This window comes from Pleuronectes platessa, chromosome 11, assembly GCF_947347685.1.
Source record: "Pleuronectes platessa chromosome 11, fPlePla1.1, whole genome shotgun sequence".
Lineage (NCBI taxonomy): Eukaryota > Metazoa > Chordata > Actinopteri > Pleuronectiformes > Pleuronectidae > Pleuronectes > Pleuronectes platessa.
In genome coordinates this window covers 4,915,903-4,935,904 of record NC_070636.1, presented here as the reverse complement: position 1 = coordinate 4,935,904, position 20,002 = coordinate 4,915,903, and the positions used below count along the sequence as shown (strand labels likewise).

Sequence of the window (20,002 nt, the reverse complement as noted above, 5' to 3'; positions counted from 1 at the left end):
AAGGAAATGAAAATATATAAAGTCGCCAGACAAGCAAATGTTTCCAGGGGACCCAAAAAAGTTATTGAAGTCTGCAACTCATCAGGGGTTATGGAACTTCACAAAGCATTGAGCTACAGCCAGGTTTATCATTTTTGTGGGGTCCCCTGGAAACATGTGCTTGTGTTGTGACTCTTTTGCATTGTACGTGTTGTCAAATTGAAGATGTTCATTGTCAATTTGCATGAGTTTTCTCCATTTGCATCGCATTCAGTGACTAGTGAACGAGTGGTTGATTTTCAGACACTGACATTTCCCCACAGCACCTGAAGTAGACACGGAGGGGGGCGCGGGAGGCTAGGGGGGCGGAGCTATGCTAATGAGCGGCCGTTGAGTGAATAGATGCTGCGGGAGCGGAGCGAGGGACACACGCTGCGGGAGAGACGAGACAGAGGACGAGACAACACGCAGAGACTTCACTCTCACTCGACACGCAAACATCCCAACATGTCGTCAAAGTGTCCCAAGTGCGACAAGACGGTGTATTTCGGTGAGTAATGGCCGCGGTGTTTTCGGTGGAATCACTTTTACTCGTGATGCTCATTAGCTTCAATCACACTTCAACTGTCTCCAACGATAATTGAGTGCAACTTATTTTTATACATTTGTGTTTTTTGTGATGTTCCGGCTCTTGCACTCTAAACGCTGTGAGTGACGGTTCTAATTAGAGCTGCAGCAGGTCAAGTTCATTCACTGAAAAATTTAAAAATACAAGTGCACAACTAAGATTTATTCAGTGTGAATTCACATGGATTTGAAATTGAGTCACATTTTCAAATGAAAGTTCTGAACGTACACACGCACTTTGGCTGTTTACTGAACAATATGAGTTGTGTGTTGTGTTAATATTGGAGCTTTCGTCACTTTAGAGACATTTCAAACCCTTCCAGCATTTGTCTTTTTAGAGTTTCTTACATAAGTAAAAGTTCAACGCTCTTCTGTGGTTATTTTTAGGTGAAGAGTCTCTTGTGCTGTCAATCATTCAGAGACAAACTGTGGAGGACAGAAAGCTGCAGAGGCAAACAAATCAATATAAACAAAAGTCCCCTTAGCAAATGTTTAAACCAAATTTCACTTCTTTAAATTTCAAATAATTTTTTTTTTTTTTAATCAAGCATCACAAGAAACTGGTCCTTTCTCTTCTATCTTCACAAAAAAGAAAACTGGATGGTGTGATTCATGTTATATTGACACCGATCTGTTGCCTGCTTTTTAATTTGTTGTGTTTGGTGAACATCCAAGCCCGGCAGTTGGCTTTGGACGGCTGCTGATGAGAGCCACTGCCAAGAGTGCAGAGAAGCACCATATGCTGAGATTTGCCATCTCTCACAGGAGCACGGCAACATCACACTGTGTCAGTGGACGACAACAACACTGTAAACACGCATCTTTTGCATCCTTGCGTGCTGAAGGGGATGAAAACAAAAACACACCCACTTGGATGGAAGAGCTTTGGCTCACACCTGAAGTCACAGAGAGGAGTAGGGAGTCAGAGCTCCTGTGACAGATGTTTACAGTGAGAGAGGGAAGTGTACAAGATGAAAGAGGAAGATTAAAGGAGCTTAGATTGTGATGGTAAACAAAAATTAATCTGCAGCCTCCTCCCGTTTATTTTAGGGGGGCGACACGCTGTGGTCCCGTCGAACCTTGAGTAATCCTCTGTTGTTCGGGGGCCCCAAAAAGAAATCCCCCCCCCCCCCTCTGCGCTGATCTTTTCTCCACTTCACAGCGCACACATCATGGCTGCCTGTTACAGGGGTCAAAATCAATTATGTGAGTGGATGGAAGTCCTCTTATGTAACGGGAGGGACAGCGCACGTCCCAGCTGCTGCTCGTCCACGGGTCCCCAGAGTCGCTGGCGTGGAACCATATCAATTCTGCACGAATAGGAATCAGTTTCCTACAAATACTTATTTATTTTATGCATTTCTGAGTGTTCATGTGTGCTGCAGCCTTAAATCCACTGCAGCGGGTGAGTCACAGCTTCTCGGTGATGTATGTTGTTTTTATGTAACGTGCTGAGATCCAGCCCAGTGGAGTTATTTTGGGTCCGGGTGTGTCCTGTTGGGTGGAGAGCGCCCGGGGCTGAATGAGAAGATGAGGAGCTGCTACTGGAAGGCTGCATGGGTGGAACTGGCCGGCCCACGTGAAATCAGGGAGGATGAAGAAGGCACGTGTTGATGACAATATTTAGGTTCCAGTCACCATGAGGGGAGGCAGGGAAGCAAATGACGAGACATGGGAGAGGTCAGGGAGGGAGAAAAACTCCAGTCTGAGTCTGAGTGCTGCCCACTGCCCCCCGAAGCATCAACATGATGTCAGGGATGGATTTTGGATATGGCAGGATGAGCTCAGCAGCTCCACCTACATACATCCTCTTCCTCCTCAGTGTCTGAAGAGCTGAAGTGAGAAAACAGGCTTCAACTCCCTGCGTCTGATCTTCACCAGGACATGTGTTATTGATAAAGAAAATTGTCTGTCCCATTCCGCTCACATTTTTCCATCTAGTGTCTGTGGTTGGCCCTGTGCTTGCTATACAGAGCTCTGATTGGCCCTCCCTGCAGTTACCCACCTGGTCCTCCAGCTGGTGTCGGCCAATATTGAATTATACTCTCCTCTTCTTTACTTGTGCAAAAAAAAAAGCTCAGCGGTGAGCCACAGTCTCGGATGGAAAATTCTTCTGATTTCCTTATTTTCCGACTGTTACTTTTACGTGCGGCTGTTTTTTATAGATGTGCCGGTTCAACTTAACCACTAAAGGCAAATGTTGACTGTTGGTGTTGCTCTCTATGACTTTGAATTGTCTGACTTGTTAAAATGTCCACACTGTGTCCTCCCATCTGTTGGGGGCTGTGGTGCGGATGTGCTCTTAATACACCGGGGACCATTGGCTGACTTGTGACCAGGCCCAGTGGAAATGCATCGATAATGTGTGAGAGAGAGAGAGTCCCTGAACGCAACACGGCATGGACTCACTAGATGACTGGAGCAATCCAAACTCCTTTACATGACAAACGGGGGCAATTTGTCTTTTTCCAGCTAAGTGAATAAGCAGGACAACTTCTCGTGAAGTAATGGCGCTCTCTGCTGCTGTGAGTTTCTCTTTCATTCACCGATTCCTCTCACTCTCCTTCCTCCTCATCAGTCACTCGGTGCTGCTGCCTCGGGCCCTGAATTCCTCTTCCCCCGGTTTTATTTTTCCAGCTACAAGAACCCGGGGGCCAATGGGCCGAGATGGCTTTAAAAGGAGACTCTCAAGCGCCTCATGCATTATAATGAGAAAGGACATCTCTATTCACAGAGGGCTCTTTCTGTCTCGGTGCACGTTAGCCGTTCCACTGAGGCAGAATACCGTCGCCCTCTCAGCTTCGTGATACGGAGCGGTGTAGTGTTTCCCACACACACCTCCTTTCTCTTTATCCCTCTTTTAGCCCAAACGTCCACACAATCCCCTTTTCTCTCGCCCCTCTTCTCTGTTAGCTCTAGAGTACCCTGTTTTTCACTCGGCTGCCCAGTGGGCTGTGTGAATGTGCCCTGTCAGTTATGTAACGTCATTTCTTGAGTTGCTGCCTCCTGTATGGTCTCATTGCATAACCTGCCAGCTACTGTGCACCAGTCAATGAGGGTCCTTTTCCTCTGGCTTTTTGAGGCACAAATATGATCCCCCCCTAATGGAGGCGACATTAAGCCTGGTGCTGAAAGTCAAATTGCCCCCCCCCCCCTTACAGCCCTAACTCAGGTGAAACCATTCCGCCTTCCAGCGATGTGACCTATTACACAACAGCAAAGAACAAAGCTGCTCTCTTACTCTTCATCCAAATGATTCACAGTTAAAGTTTATGACTCTAAGGCTTCTATGTTTACCCTATGTGTATATATATTTGTACAATATTTTTCCCACCACAGTTTCCTGATGTTTTTTACATAGCATAAAATATCTCAAATATAGTATTTTGTACTGCTTCATTATCGAGCTGTTTGCAGCCTTCCCTCTCTCTCTCTCTCGCTCCCCGCTCTCACTCTCTCTCCGCTCTCTCTCTGGCACAAACTGACCATCAACAGCACTTGAAGAAATCCCGCCCGTGTCACAGGGCCTTTAAAACATCCACAAAGATTTTACCGTCCTCTGCAGACAGGCAGCTCTCTCTCTCTCTCTCTCTCTCTCTCTCTCTCTCTCTCTCTCTCTCTCTCTCTCTCTCTCTCTCTCTCTCTCTCTCTCTCTCTCTCGCCAGCCCTTGTCAGAGGGCCTTTAAAACATCCACAGAGATTTTACCGTCCCCCAGCATTCAGCGAAAACTCAGTAGACTCTGTGTTTCACTGTGTACGTTCACACGTCAAGTTCTTAGCTTGCAGACCTCAGCCTAACCCCAAAGACTGATCAGTTCTAAAGTGATTTCCTGGAATCGAGGAATATTCCTATAGGTGAAAATCTTCAGCACAGGGTATCAAGGGGTCTTACTTTAAGTTTAAAACACTGTTTGATTAATACAAATGTCATTCTAATGCATTTCTGCATATTGTATTGTTAGAGAGTTCACATCAGTATCATCACAGTTGTTCCTAAACTCTAACTTCAAAGTCTCTTCTCTTTGAAGGGAGCAGGTCCAGGGCATCGTGCTCCTCTGTAGAATCAGTTGATTTCATTACACCACTTTACAAGACTCAGATGATTTTACTTTAGGGAGAGAAAAGCTCCGCCATGTTTTTTTTCCTCCTGTCATATGATGTCTACTCTTCCCGGGATGATAATCCAATTTCCATAGGCTCCATCTGAAGGTGCACTTATACCAATAACAGGCTTGCTTCCTCTTTTGAAGACATGGTCCACTACTCTGTGAGCAAGTCATGCACACTGAATCTTTTTTGATGTCCCCTGTAGCTGGGACACATTGTCCTGAGCGGTGAGAGAAGAGCTGTGGTGTGGGGGGGGGGGGGGGGGGGGCAAGCCGGCTCAGGGGTTCAGGGAGGGCGAACAAGTCACAGAGCCAGGGAGTGTGGAGTAGAGCTTTGCCTGCGGCTGCTCTGACCAGCGTAGACAGGATGCAAGTTAACTGCAGCCCATTTGCGTCAGTCGGTGGATTCACAAGGTCGGCCTCTTTCATTCTTGGGGGAGAGAAAAAGGGAGAAAGCCTCGGGAGGAAACCTCGCCTTTGTTGAGGCGACAGACGACCTCCAGAGCTAAGTTTTGCCACGGCGTTGCATCAGCCACAGAGAGAGACGGATCCAGAGGCCTGTTTCCTAGAGGCTCTTTAGCATCGGGCTGCACCAAGCACAGTCAGTGTGAGCACCACAGGAAGCCACATGCACAAATTGACCCTGTACAGATCAATTCTAATGTTCACATCACTGATGGGGGGTCAACCTACTTTTAACACAGAGCAAGCAAAAACTCCCTTTTCATAAATCAAGTCTGGATGGATTATAGATCATGTGCAGTTGTTTTGAATTCATACAGTTCCTGCACAGTCGTGTTAAAAAGATCAGTCAGTTGACAAAGATGGAGGACAAACATCTGCTTTTAGCATTTAACCAATTTAGGCTTTGGTTTTCCTAATGTTTCAAATTCTCTGACATTGCCTCTTAGTCTTGTACAGTAAGTTGATTTTGATATAAAAAGTACAATTAGATAACTCGATAAAACAATTAAAAAAAAGCTTGTGATGATTGAGTTTCAAATGAGAATTCCTTCCCAGCCACTTCCCTCTGTGAGGTGGGGGTTCTCCGGCCGGTCTGAATGCCTATTGTCTTTACGTTGAGGGGGAAAGAGCCCAAATCCTGAGGGGGTTTGTTCTGCAAAGAGCAGAATAGTAAGAGGATGCAGAGGAGGAAACACAGGCTTGTTATTTCCTTTCATGCATTTCTCTGGAGACAGGAACCAGGCTTTTCACTTCACGTGTTTGACTCCTGCTCTGAGTGAGTCTCTCTTTGAGTCAGGTGCACCGTGTTTATTAGGACGTGCCGTTATCACACTGCTGTGACAAATGCCAAAGAAGCAAAACACCCGCTTGGCCTCTGCTGTCACTGACGGATGGAGGGAATGGTGTGTGTGTGTGTGTGTGTGTGTGTGTGTGTGTGTGTGTGTGTGTGTGTGTGTGTGTGTGTGTGTGTGTGTGTGTGTGTGTGTGTGTGTGTGTGTGTGTGTGTGTGTGTGTGTGTGTGTGTGTGTGTGTGTGTGTGTGTGTGTGTGTGTGTGTGTGTGTGTTTTGGACGGTTTATTATGGGGAATGCAGCGCAGATGGGCCCACATTACCAGAGGGTGCAGCAGAAGAGAAACCGGCCAAGCGAGATTTAGAAATATTTACAATAACAGTGATTACATCATGAACGTTACGAAGAGACTTGACCTAAATTTGGGGTCAAACACATTCCGAACCTGATGATTTGATAAGTTATCATCAAACCGATCGCGAGTTATGTTCTAACCTGTACAATTTTATTAAAATTGGGGATTGGATCAACCCTCACGCTCGGTTAAAGCGTCTTTACATCTTTGTGCGTCTCTCTTAAAACGGTTACACATCCAGGAACAGGAGCCTTGATTTAATCTGGTTGTGTTCTCGTCCCCCTTTGTCAAACGCATTAGATTTCCCCCTCGTTGCACCCTGATCAAATTATTGAGCGATAAGAGAGCGAGAGAGAGAGAGCACCCATATGAGATGTCAGAGCCCAACCCCCTGCTGCACTGCATTCTGGGAGTTCAGCCATGTGAAAGTAGCTCAGGGACTTGTACTGTTGCTCTGTTGTAACTTGGAGGAAGACAGAGGTAGAAGATCTTCCTGGCAAAGGTGTGTGGGCGCAACAGTTCTGTCACCTTCGGCAATTAAGCAGCCGTAATGGAGTCATTTGGAGAAATGGGCCGATAACGTTTCCTTCCTTCTGTTGCTTAATGTTCTGTCCAATTACACAGTGTGTGTAGACCATTCGCTGAGGCTCTTCTCCCTTCACAGGCCGAGGAGGGACTCAGTCTGTGCGTAATTGGTTTCACTCTCCATAATCCGAAAGTAGAAGTGCATCACGTAACAGAAGGACAACAAACTAAATCGAGTCACGGCCTGATGGAAGTTCCCTGATGTCCGTCCATCTTTTGGAAAATCACATTATCAAAATTTGTTATCAGGGATGCTGAATCTATTTGATGTTGGATTTCTGTTTTCGGTCTTTTTTTCATCAGATGCCCCATGACTGCAATTTCCAAAATAGAATTACAACAAACTGATGTTGTGTCATTACTTATTGTTTCTAACTTACTTTATCTTTTATTTTGGAGCCACAAATCTCATTAGGGCTGTGTAATGTGTAAGTATGTACCATTTGAAGTATGAACCATCACAATTTTGAAGTTTGTTTTTGTCGTTCAGTGACATAAAAGCTCCTTAAATCGCTTCCTCATGCTTTTGGGTTTCAAACAACACAACCTGCTGTATTTCTGGGTTGTGGCCCCTTCATTTCATGCCTGTGTAAAACTCGTTGTGGAGTTAATGTGATGTCTTTTTTCGTTGGGGCGTCAAGTCGGGTTGTTTTTTCTGCACTTGAGCCTGTTGGATAATTTCCTGGCTGCAGATCAACTTGTTGAGGTGGGTGGAGTTCCCCAGCTGTGGTTCTGTGTGGAGTTTACAAACCAATTTCTGCATGATTATTGCTTTTCTGTTGCTGCTCTCTCGGTTCACATCTCATCACAACCTCCTCCTGAAATTGATGAGGCCTCTGATTCATGTTCAGTAACATCAGTGAAACCAGGCGATTTGTAAACACCGGGGCTGAAGCAGTGAGAGGAGTCAGCAGCAGCAGGCGGCCTCGCTGATTTAAAGCATATTGACGATGCTGTCACAGAAGTCAGACGCAGAATGAAGAGCTTAGAGCAGGAATTCACAAATGAAGTTAAGCAGCTTACAGTGGAGCAGGTATCATATGGTTTTTGGTGTTGACCTCTGACCAGTTCTTTGCCCCTGGAGCTCACTGTTCCCACAGAAGCATCATCCATGTGTCAATCAGCTCTTCACAGGACGTGACTCAGCTTTATTCTCTGGGTTTAATAGTCACAATGTGGCGTCATTTAACAACATCATTGTTCACCAGCAGCAAACACATCTGATGGTTGACTTAAATATGTTTTGGAGAGATGTTCTGGCATCATGCGTAGTTTGTAATGTCTCACTGTGTTGTAGTCTTTTATCAACAATACAGATGTTAGCATGCTGTAATAAAACTAAAAGCAAGACCAACATGGAACTGATTCCACCCAGAAGTTATCGCAGCACATTGACTTTTACTGCCTATCTACTGTCTTTGGCTTCATCCTATCTTCACGTATGTGGAAGTGTTATTAATTCTGGGACTCAGATATTCCTTCTGTATTAAATTTCATTAATTATGATCTTAAAAAGTTTGAAATCTCCACAAAGCCTGGATTATTCTTTTAAATCCTTTTGATAATGTTTTGTGAATTTCTTTGCACGTGGCCCCATGTTTACTTACATCTTACTTCTTATTTTGTCATCATATTAGATCATAGATTACCAAACTATACAGCCATCTTCTTAATAATTTTGGCGTTGCTTCATATTAGTTCAGTTTCCACCCCCCTGCTGTTAAACACAACAGGACATCCTGAATGATTGGAATTGGAATATTCTCCTAAATCCATCAAAGGATTTTAGCAGAATCCGACTGTAAATCCTCACGAGGGGGTTTTCCAAGGCAGCTCCATTAAGACATGAGGGGAATCCTTTGTTCCGTGCTTCAGAATGAGGCAAATTGCAGGATGTCATGAGGGAGAACAGCTCGACTGAAAGGATTTGGCACATCCTCGTCAATGTTGACGATGTAAATGTGAGTTTCCGGAGCGAGGTCCCTGTGAACAGGGAGCGTGTTTGTTTACACAAATGTGTTCATTTACCCTCCTGTTGTTTCGGGGGGGGCGGGGGATGATGTGGTGGCATTTCAGTCGCTTCACTTGTTCCCACACGTGAGCTATTTGGGGAAATAGAGAAATGTCTGTCTCTCAGTTCTCAGTCATTACGTCATTTGTAAATTCTTATTTAATATTTCTGTCTCTCTCTGTAAGAATTCTAACCCAAATACATATTTTGCGGATTCAATTCAGCCGACGAGGCCATATGAAGAATAATAAGCACAGCGGCTGGCTCCGAGCTGGGGCTATAAACATCTGGGCCAGATGCAGATCCCCCTCCACCTCCCCCCCACCCTACAACTCCCACAACACATAGTACAGACAGACAGGCTCACCCCTCTTCCAATAACAAGTGCCCTTTAAAACAGGGGGGCTGTTAAACTGTGGAAGTGGTGACTACACACACTGACACAGTCATATACTGGGGGAACGAGGACGCACTGGAGGCTCTGACGTCTGTTTCCATTCATTCACTGACTTTTCAGGACTGTCTGGAGGTGTGTCCACGCTCGTGAGTCAGTCAGTGACAGACACACACTCTGAGTACACACAGGCAGGGATCCCGGGGTCCATTTATCAACCTATTTTTAACTGCAGAGGTGTCAGGAGGAGGTGTATGGTTCTCCTCAGATTTAGGAGGAAGGAAATTGCAGTCAATCACACTCGGGTTGAGCCACTGCTCGTTCCTTCCATACTGTCGTGGAAAATCACGTGAAGCTGTTTAAAGGTGTGGGAAGATGTCCGACTTTGGTAGCTTATTTTATAATTTAATTTAAGCCTAAATAACGGTTGCTTGGGTTCATTAATGGCATCGTAGGAATTTTTTAAATATGTATAATGGTCCATATATGGCTGTTGGCATTAGCCCCTTATTGGTCATCCTCTAGTGCAAGTTTAAATTGTAGGAAAACGTTAATTCTCTGCATAGTGACTTATTTTGAGATTAAAAGTGTAACACCAAGAGGAGTCGTAGCACGAGCGGCAGCACCCGACCTCTGTCTATGCAGATGTGTTCAGGCTCAGTGCTGAGTGTAGGTCAGCAGCGTTTCTGCATCACTCAGCACCAAGAAAAATCCATCTGCGTGTGTGTGGTGTTTGTCGATCCGTGTGCCAACAGCCGTGAACTCCCTCGGCAGATAGACAAGAGCAGCACTTCACAGGTTAGAGCTCCACCAGCGGATAACACCCCCCCCCCCCCCCCCCCCCCCCCCCACGGGATCTGGGGGTCTTTGTCCGTGTACCAACCTCTGACAGCAATGATTTCTAGTTTCATTAAGCGAGTTCTTCTTGACTCCAGTGATGTCTGGTGGTTGTATTTCTGCCTTTATTTTTCTGATTTAAGAGCAGATTGATTTATTACATGCTTTTACTCTGAAGAACAATATCGTTTACAGTGATTGAACCTTTCCCGGCAGCATCCTCCGGCCTCCTCAGCATTCCTCTGCTCCTATAAGTGTTGATGAGCAACCCCCCCCACGCTTCACCCTTCACCCCGCACCCCCCGTCCTATGTTGTCGGCCATTTGTCTCAGTGTTGTAATAATCAGGGAGAAGTGACGGGTGAAACTGTTTGGAGAGTAAACACTTCTCTTCAGGGAGTCGGCGGATTTCCTTCAGAGCTGCTGAGAAGCATTTTCCACATGATGGCCACAAACATAATTGGTTTCTGAGGTCTTATGAGATAAAGACTCATGCCAGACTGGTTCTGTGGTGAAACCAGCTGTCTCTCACATGTGACCTATATGATTTAATATGCTTCCTGATGCCGATGCAGGAATTTGACATTACCTTATGGCACAGGAAATCACAGGAAAGCAGCTAAAGAGAGGAAAGAGCGGGAGGAAGATCATCTGCACACATTCTGTAAGTGTGTGCATATGTTTGTGTAGGAAACCAGCTCCGGCATCCGTCTATTTGTGCCTTGCCTCGATAAGAGAAGGTGTTTCCTCCGCTGCCTGCACGACTCCTTAGGCCCCATTGTGTGGAAGCAGCAGAGGTTTATTGTTGGAAAGTGTATAATTAGGGTCCTCTGCTTGTCTGGAGGGGCGGCCGCTGTGGTCGCCTGGAGAGAAAAGGGAACGGAAATGGGGTTGAGGGGCTGTCTGCAGGGAAAAGGGGGTTTACTGTAAACTGGGGGATGGGTGTGTCTGTGTTTGTTTGGAGGGGTAACACAAAGGATCTGGGTTAGACGTGGGCACCCCCCCCCCCCCCCCACCGCTGCTCCAGCTGGACTGGGACTCACGCCACTGTCTGTCTGTCCCACGATGACATCACGATGGCATCCTGTGTGGTACACAGGCATTCCCAGTCTCCCCACCCCCGCTCCCAACCCACCCCACCAGAAAACACTCAGTGGGTTGGTACGATGACAGGATTTCCATCGCGGCTCAGAGACGCAGGGCACAGGCCAATCGTTATTGTGGCGATGAGGCAATGAGGGGACGTCATTCCACTCACATTATAACGCACACAAAGCCCAACACAACAGAGTAAAGAACATAAACGCTGCTTTATTTGAATCTACGTGAACTCATTCCTCTGCCTCTTGTCTCTTGTCTTTCAGCTGAAAAAGTGTCATCGCTGGGGAAAGACTGGCACAAGATGTGTCTCAAGTGCGACCGCTGCAACAAGCTCCTGACGGCCGGAGGCCACGCTGAGGTCAGTGCGACACAGGGACACTGCAGTGCTGTCACACTTTCAACACATTAGACTAATTCTTCATTCTGCTACACAACCTTTTCATCATCGATAAATCTCTGTTGTGTCTTTTTAGTTTATTGCTACGTGGTTTGTTGTCTTAAGTGTCTTAAAATTGTGATTTATGGAATAGTGGACAAAGAAAACTATCCCTGGTCCTGATCCTTTGTGTTTAGAACTTTCTGACAATATATTAGGAGTAAAATGATAAATCAGCTGCGTATTCTCATAACAGGGTAATAAAATACAAAATCAGATCCCTCCTGGACAAAATTCCATTTATTTTTTTAGATGAATCTCACCCCATCTAATCTGTGAGAACCCAGAAACCTTTATATACAGTCTCACAAGCCATAAAGGGTGAGAACCACTAACTTAAATGATAAGTCAAACTCTCAATTACTTATCCTAAGGCCCTATGCATCAGAATCCATTCATTAATGATATTAGAAGTCCGAAGGGGCCCAGCCTCTTGGTACTGGGCTGTGATGTGGACTCATACTGGTCTGTACAGCCGTGTGCATGCAGACTCATCTCTGTCTGACTAATGAGACGTCACTGTCATCGCCTGAGGCTTGGAGGTCACATGCTGCTCAGTCCATTCATGTTAACGTGTTGTGCACTCGGCGGTGCTAACAACCTCCAGTAAATGGCTTCTGAGTGGACTTCATAGATCCCCCCCCCCCCCCCTCCCGTGTTCATTCAATTATGTTGCTTTTCTTCTTCTTCAAAAATATCAAAATATTAGTGTCAACCACTCAAAGTTCAAAGGTCAAAAAACTGTATCTATGAGTTCATTGCCTATTATTATGAAATCTGACAAAACATTACCACCTTGTTATGTATTGACTCTCATTGGGTTATTTCATTTCACAGACCATGTGCATTTCATACAGGAAATTGCAGAGTGTCCTTTCTCCTTCCTGGTAGCATCAGTCAATATGGTTTTTCTTTGTGGGAATTTAAACCCCCTTAGTGCTACAGGGTGAGTCGCTTTCATATCCGCTTTCCTCTGGATAATCAAACTGCAGTATCGCATCTGAACACAGACTCCCCCCCGTCTGTAACCCTTGATCGAGCCCTGCTCACTATCTGGCCCCATCTCCTCAGGGAGTTTCTTATCGTGCTCCTTTTTAGTTTGTCTTCCACGAACCCAGCCAATGATTCAACTCCTGTACACGAGTGAAAATCACTTCTGAGTCTCCCGCCTCTTTCCTCTGTGCGGGGAGGATGTGATCTCAGCCTCTTTGTGCAGAATTCCCCTGCGGAACCCGAAGGATGCTGTGTAATCTCTAGTGCGATTAACAGTAACGTAGTCGCACAATCTCCACCGAGGCCTGCGCTGTCTCAGCACCACCGTCCTCTCTCTCTCTCTTTCCCCCGGACAGCTTCCAAATCCAATGCAGCGCCGCGCCACCAGCCTGACTTCAGTAGATAAAACTTGAGCATCATGGAAACCGAGTGAGGCTGAGAGACAAGAAAAAAAGATGTACGGATGTAAAGCATCTGTGAGATTGTCTGGGGGAGTGTTGATGTCATCCGGGGGTCTGGTACGCAGAAGGTCTTGAACCCCTGAGCAGTAATGGCTGCTTCCTCTAGAAATAGTCCGGTGGGAGGGGGGGGGGGGCAGCTTTCAGAGGCTGGTGGCAGAGAGCCAGGGTGAAACGGACAAGGTGACAAGTCGCGACTGTTGACCCTAAATGATCATAACTGTATTAGTCTTGCATTACCAGACTTATCTCCACAGCGCTGTGTCAGAGGAGCGCTCTGCCTGCCCCCATTAGCTCTCTGCTATAGGGGGAATGAAACGTTATGGCTTGTATAATAAGACTCCACAAAAAAACATGTATTTCATAGTTTGATTGCACTGAATCTTGATCCAAATTTGCCATTTTCAGCACGTAGCTTACGAGTCCAGACGTTGTTGTTGTTTTTTCCCACAGTGAAGATTTTGAATATGTTAACAGGCCCGGAAGTGGAGGAGGAGAATGCTGCCTAGAGTTAACAGCGTGGAGTCACAGTCCTCATCCGGCGAGTCAGACCACCGCTGTGCAGCACCTGTTCAGCCCAGCACTCATCCATAATAGCTTTTTCCACTTTCTGGGTCAAAACTATAGATCAGTTATGGAACTATAAGGGAATCTCTGAAAAGCCGAACCTGCTCCTCAAATAACTAACAGCCCAGACACGTCGTGACTTATTGTGTTGAGTCTGTAAATGAAGAAAGTTAAAGGTGTTAGGACACGTGAGACGTAATCATCTGCTCAGGAAGAAAACTTGATGTGACTGAAAGCTCCAGAAAAGCTTTTGAATGGACCTTGAGGTGAGACGGTCTTGTCAGCTGCTGTTTCTAGAAATCATGAACAACATGTTCCTTGTAGATTCAAATCTTTCCTCCTTATCTTCATATTTAGTTAAACAACTCATAATGTCGTCTGACTGGTTATGAAACAACGAGACATCCTCTTTTTTTTTTTATTCCTTTCGTAATCCTGGTAGCTACACTACCCATAATGCAACTCAGGCTGAAGCAGAGAGGAAGAGTGAGAGATGGAGGTTTTAATAAAATCACTTCCTTCTAACTTCACACCCCCAGACTTTCATCTTTCAACCTTTTGTTTGTTCTCACCTACGTGAAGTGTCAGTGTGGGCCTCTGGCCTGCGGGGGCAGTAATGAGCCGACCTGAAGGCGCCTCACTAGAAAGATGAGAGTTGAGCTCACGTGTTTCAAACTGTATTTCTGGGGACTTTTTCAAGAGGAACCTGGGTGTTGACACCTCTGAAAACCGAAACCTATTTTTAAAGTAAGTTATACTCAAGACTCTGGAGTGCAGAAGGCAGAACATACAGAAGAATAAATGGAGAAGACAGATCCAGGTGTCAGGATGTGGGAAGCTTAATGCTGGGAACAGAGTGGGCTGTGCTGCAGCGATGGATAATCCATTTTTAGGGTCCGTCCACCCCCTTTATGTTTCTCAAAGCCAAAGCCTCGGTGATGCTGTGCAGCGACGCGAACCAGACGCTCCTCTTCACAATGAAGCTCTGTGTGTCCTGTCCTGAGAAAGTCATCAGTGCTCTGCCGCCATGGATCTCATAAATGTCCAACAGGGTCGTTTGAGGCTGCTTTAACAGTAGCTGGTCACAGTCGATGCATTATTAAGGTGGAGGAGGAGGAGGAGGAGGAAGAGGAGCTCACGTGGCTGCAGCAGAAGTGTCTCTTGTTTAGCGCCCACTTCTTCCCTTCACCACCCAGGGCCTGGCATCTCGCCCTGCTTCCTCCTCTCATGTATGGGCATCGGGCTCTGGACCAGTGGCCACACTTGGAACTCAGCCCTGATCCCTCACCCAAGCTGGTTCGTTTCCAGTGACCGCCACATTCCCAGCATGCACCAGCAGCGGCAGGCCATCTATGTCTTAGACGGGATTCTCTTTCTCCTCCTGTTTAAGTGGCACACGGTCATGTGGGCCGCACTGAAGCGTGGCGATTGGCTTCATCAACACAGACCTGTCTCTTAGATACAGATGGAGTCATTATTATGTGTTGGAGCCACCGGTGACAGTGACATCATCATCAAGCAGCCGTGAGCTGGAAAGAAAAACTGACCCGTTTCCCTTTTTAGACACATTTTTTTCCATTAGCGTAAAAAAAAAGACCATAACCTAAAAATATGATGTCAGACAAATGTGTGAAATAGAATTATTCATGGACGTTATGGTTCAATTTCCTCATGTGCGTCATCGGGATTTTTTTCCCTTTTTAATCCTTTACGAGTCTTTTGAGTGTTTTTAATCTGTGTCACGGTGCTTCTCCCTCAGCACGACGGAAGGCCCTACTGCCACAAACCGTGCTACGCTGCCCTCTTTGGGCCCAAAGGTGAATTACACGTCTTTGCATTACAAACATACTGCTTTTATGTGTCATATGTGGCAGGTTTAGAAGTATAAAGTATTTAAATAATAGATAATTATAGGTGATAAGGTTCTATTCAGTCATCTAAACTAAGAAGAAAAAATATTGAAATTACAGTGCTCCAGACGTAATCTGCCAAATCTCACAAAATTCCAGAAAATATAAAGAGATTAAAAACATTATTCCATAATAAAGTGTAAGCAACGTTTCAAAGCAAGTTAATATTTCAGTGTGTTTATTTTTATATATATATTCACTGGTATAACTGCTACTGATGTAAGGTGCTTGCCAAATTTTTATTTTGTGATTAAATAGAAAAACTTTTTTTTTTTAATGTAATTAAATATATATTTAGGCCTTTGTTATTTATGAAACATTTATTCTAATGTCAGTGTTTATATATCGAGCAATTTATTCACTTTAATCATTTTAGTTAGATATATTATCTCTATAAAACTGGGGTCGACCGGGTCAGTTGAAGATCAGATTTCAATGCATCAATACTGATTTGTTTGTTGTTGTTGTTGTTTTCTTTTTCTGCACTCTGTCTGTTTTAGGTGTGAACATCGGTGGAGCCGGCTCTTATGTGTACGACGCTCCAGCCAACAACAACAACCCCTCTGGAGGGGAGTCAGTCCCCAAAGCCGAGGAGAAGCGAGTGTTCGCACCAAAGGCTGCGTCGAAAGGTGAGTGAGGAACTGGTGTTGTCATGTCACACCTACTTTACATCGTGACTTTATCAGCAAGTGTTGATGTGAACAAGCTGCTCAGTCAAGGGGGGGAGGGGGGGGAGGTGTCCCAGGAACATTTGGGTGTTTTCAACAAGAAAGGAAGCTGCTGCTGACTCCGTGATAACAACATCGATACGTGAGGTCTCCTGGGAACTGAGGGGGAACTTTGTCCTGCTCATAGATTGGGATTTCCCAGGACACACACACTCACACTCACACTCACACACACACACACACACACACACACACACGCTCAGTGTCAGTGTCAGAAACAAGAAAATCTTATCAACTATTTTCTTTGACTTGATCTCTGCCGCAGTTTTCACTTAGTGACTGTTTTCCACTCTTTTGGCTGTTGGAGTGAACCAGTCTTTGCGTTTCGGCTCCACCTGCAGGTCCCAGGACAGAACTGCATGTAATCAAACAAAAAAAAAGAGAGTGAGAGAAGTGTTTTAAATTGGAGACCAGTAGATTTAAATTGGCAGCAACAGTCGTCTGCCATCTTCAAATATTTAAAAGCTGTTAAATTTCTAGTTTTTTTCCCCCCTTCATATTATTAGTACAGTGGATTTCCTCCAGCTTCTCCAGTATTGCTGTGTGTGTGTGCAATGTGAGTGTACTGGTGTGTAATGTATGTGTGTAATGTTTCAGGAGCTGGCGGCATCACCACTTTTTCCGGAGAGGCCAACCTTTGCCCCCGATGCAACAAGAAGGTGTATTTTGGTGAGTAGCTCCACACTCACAGTGGAGACGCCCGTGAGGAGAAGAGGTTTCAGTAATAGGTGTGAACCCGCAAAGTGGTTGGCATGGTGTCTCACATCTGTGTGTGTCTTTCTGTGTGTGTGTCTTTCTGTGTGTGTGTCTCACAATAGCTGAGAAGGTGACATCGCTGGGCAAAGACTGGCATCGACCCTGTCTGCGCTGTGAGAGGTGCAGCAAGACTCTTTCTGCTGGCAGCCACGCAGAGGTGAGAAACGAGGCTGTGATAGGGGGGGGGGGGGGGGGGGGTAGTAGTGTGTAAGACTGAAAAGACCAATAGACAAAGGAAGTGCTGACAGACGTAGACTTAATGAGGTTTACTTAAACAATCCATAGACTGTACATAAAGATATGAATACGCCCCCTGGTGGCTTTCTTGAGTAAAGGTACAAAATCCTCCCTACTCCATGTTAGTGGATGGAACATGGTTAGATTGATGCTATGATACTGAGCGAAACGTTATGAATGACAGTTGAGTCTTACTCGCGATTGGTTGAGTAAGTGGATCCTCAGTACCTCACTGGCTCCAGATGACATCATCAGCGCAAGATGGCGGGCGTTAGTATCAAGGATAGATTTGGTTTTATTTCTGGATCATGTGAAGAAGTGGAGATTCATCGTTAATCTTTATTTACAGTCTATGGCTCAATCTAGTGAGGCTATGTTTCATCATCAAGGTCATAGTTCAAGTAAATTATCCAGGAATCAAATAATATAAATATTCCATGAGCATAAAAACACCACAAAATATGTGCAGAATAATAAAAGAACGATGACAAAAGAAAACAAAGAACATGAAATGAAATTTGTAGAAATCAGCCCCTAATTAGTTTTATTAAATTCATTGAAATCTAAGATATTTAGAGGTATTTAAGTAAGAAGTCCAAATACTTCATATTGTTATACTGTTATATTATTTTCACTGTGTTCTACAATGTTACAGGTTCCTCTGTGTTCATCATGCAGCCAGTATATCAAAGTCTTTTACAGGTTTTCCACCCTGACTATTATGTGACCTGTTAAAAATAAACCTGTCATTGTGTTAATGTTTTTATTTTTCTACTCCAGCATGACGGCCAGCCCTACTGCCACAAACCATGCTATGCTACTCTCTTCGGGCCCAAAGGTAACCGCTAGGGGGTGCTGTCCACCCACTAATTATCAGCTACACTTGAAACAGAATGTTGTGTGTGTTTGTGTGTGAGCACTTGATGTGAGCTGCACAAAATACAATGTTCCTCAGCAGTAGTGTCATTACAACAGTGTGTGTGTGTGTGTGTGCAGCTTGTTGATCTTTGAGAAGAAACCTTCCAGGACTCGCTCTGCAGCCTCTCCTGCTCTTGTTGTGCCTCCTCTCGCCCTCTTCTCTCTCACCCTGACACCCGCTGCTCTCCCTGTGGTTTTTCCAGGCGTGAACACTGGCGGTGTGGGCAGCTACATCTATGACAAGGAGCCCAGTGCCGTGACCCAGCCCTGAACCTTTGTCCCCCCCCTCAGCCTCATCCCTCTGCTCGACACACCACTGACCATCAGCCACAGTATTATTTGTAGTTTCTTCTTCTTCTTCTTCTCTTCCCCACCCGTGCGTTCCTACCTGAGACGACCAGCCTCCCGTTCTCCCGTCTTCCCCCTCTATGCCGACCCGCTCCCAGCGTTCCTGGATCCCACGGTTCAAATGTTACAAATGCTGGTTAGACCTGTGAAATGTATTGTGTTGTGTTTGCTCAGCACCACATCCAGCATTCCCACAGTTGACTCACTGTTTCAACCAGGTTTTCTTTTGCCATGTTTACACATTTATACACTTAACTGTCACTACTGTAAAAAAAAAAATGTAAAGGTCTTACAGTTCAATTCTGCACCAAGAGAACAGTTGGAGGATGTTTTGACTTGATGTATGTTTAAAGACGGAACGTGAATCTCAGGTGTTGAAAGGTGCAGCGCTGACCTCCAGAGGAATTACACTCTGAAGCTGCTGCGTGCACAGGTGGAGCTCAGGAGCAGCACGTTGCCAAGAAATAAATAAAAAGAGAAACTTAACAAACGCCATATTTACAGTTTGGCTGCCTGACAACATTCCTTATGTGGAAGAAGTGAGATTTTGTTTAAAACAAAAACATATTATTAAAAAACAAGAGGATCTCTGAGACTGTTACATGACTTTCAGCACGTTAAGGAAATTTGCTTCGCTAATAAATAACACTAATTTTGCCCCAGCTGTTTTTTATAATGCTATTTCTTAAAGCGAGGCAGAATGGGTCAGGGGATAAACGTGTATTTATTACTTTAACTCAAGTCCTTTAAATTTCCTTAGCCACTGTACTACTACCCTTTTATAGGACTGATCCTGACGGAGGTTAAATGAGGTGATGTAAGCTGTATAATTCTCTATGATCCAGATTTTTATTGTTATTTCAAATGAATAACCCTGCTGTTGTTTTCCAAGAGCTGACGTATTATTTTTTTCTCCGGTTGCCATTAGCAGAAACCATAGCTTTAGCTCGTAGAAACAGAGACGAGAAACCGCAGACAAGTCATTCTGTAAGAATGTGCACTCATAGTATTATTGTGCGACTGTTCCCGTGCTTGTTTGTAGCCTGTTGTGCGTCGCGGGGCTTTGTAGACACTGCAGGGCTCACTGTCGAGAACGCTGCACTTCAGCCCTGCTGCAGTCGTCTGTTCTAATCCCTCAAATAAATATTTCAGAAACTCTTCATCGGTGTTTCCACAGTTATTGTTTGACAAAGTATGGACTCCTGTGTTTATAAACTGCAACCCAAGAAGCGTGTGGTGAGAGTTTGTGGTTTTGTTGTTTAATCGTTGTTACCTTCTGCTGAGGAGGTTGTGTTTCCATTGCTGTTTGTTTGCAGGATTACGGGAAAACTGGAGGACTGATCTAATTGAAACAAGGTGGAAGGGGGGGGGGGATACCCACTATCTGCTTTGGGCTTTGGTC

General features: G+C 45.2%; 1 protein-coding gene across 1 annotated transcript; it reads left to right on the top strand.

The window, feature by feature from the left end:
• The first annotated feature begins 373 nt into the window (after nucleotides 1–373).
• Nucleotides 374–19,760, top strand: crip2 (cysteine-rich protein 2). The gene is made up of 8 exons (XM_053433759.1): nucleotides 374–529; nucleotides 11,513–11,607; nucleotides 15,463–15,520; nucleotides 16,114–16,242; nucleotides 16,939–17,010; nucleotides 17,160–17,254; nucleotides 18,115–18,172; nucleotides 18,456–19,760. Exons 1-8 carry the CDS (start codon nucleotides 382–384, stop codon nucleotides 18,521–18,523), a joined length of 723 nt encoding a protein of 240 aa, XP_053289734.1. The 5' UTR covers nucleotides 374–381; the 3' UTR covers nucleotides 18,524–19,760.
• The last annotated feature ends 242 nt before the right edge of the window (nucleotides 19,761–20,002 follow it).

What these genes read in the sequence shown, in the direction of transcription:
- crip2 (XM_053433759.1), top strand. Translation starts at nt 382, where the DNA reads ATGCTGCGGGAGCGGAGCGAGGGACACACGCTGCGGGAGAGACGAGAC. An exon ending in CTGCTGGCAGCCACGCAGAG is followed by an intron (nt 17,255 to 18,114) that starts GTGAGAAACGAG and finishes TTTCTACTCCAG; the next exon opens with CATGACGGCCAGCCCTACTG. An exon ending in TACTCTCTTCGGGCCCAAAG is followed by an intron (nt 18,173 to 18,455) that starts GTAACCGCTAGG and finishes TGGTTTTTCCAG; the next exon opens with GCGTGAACACTGGCGGTGTG.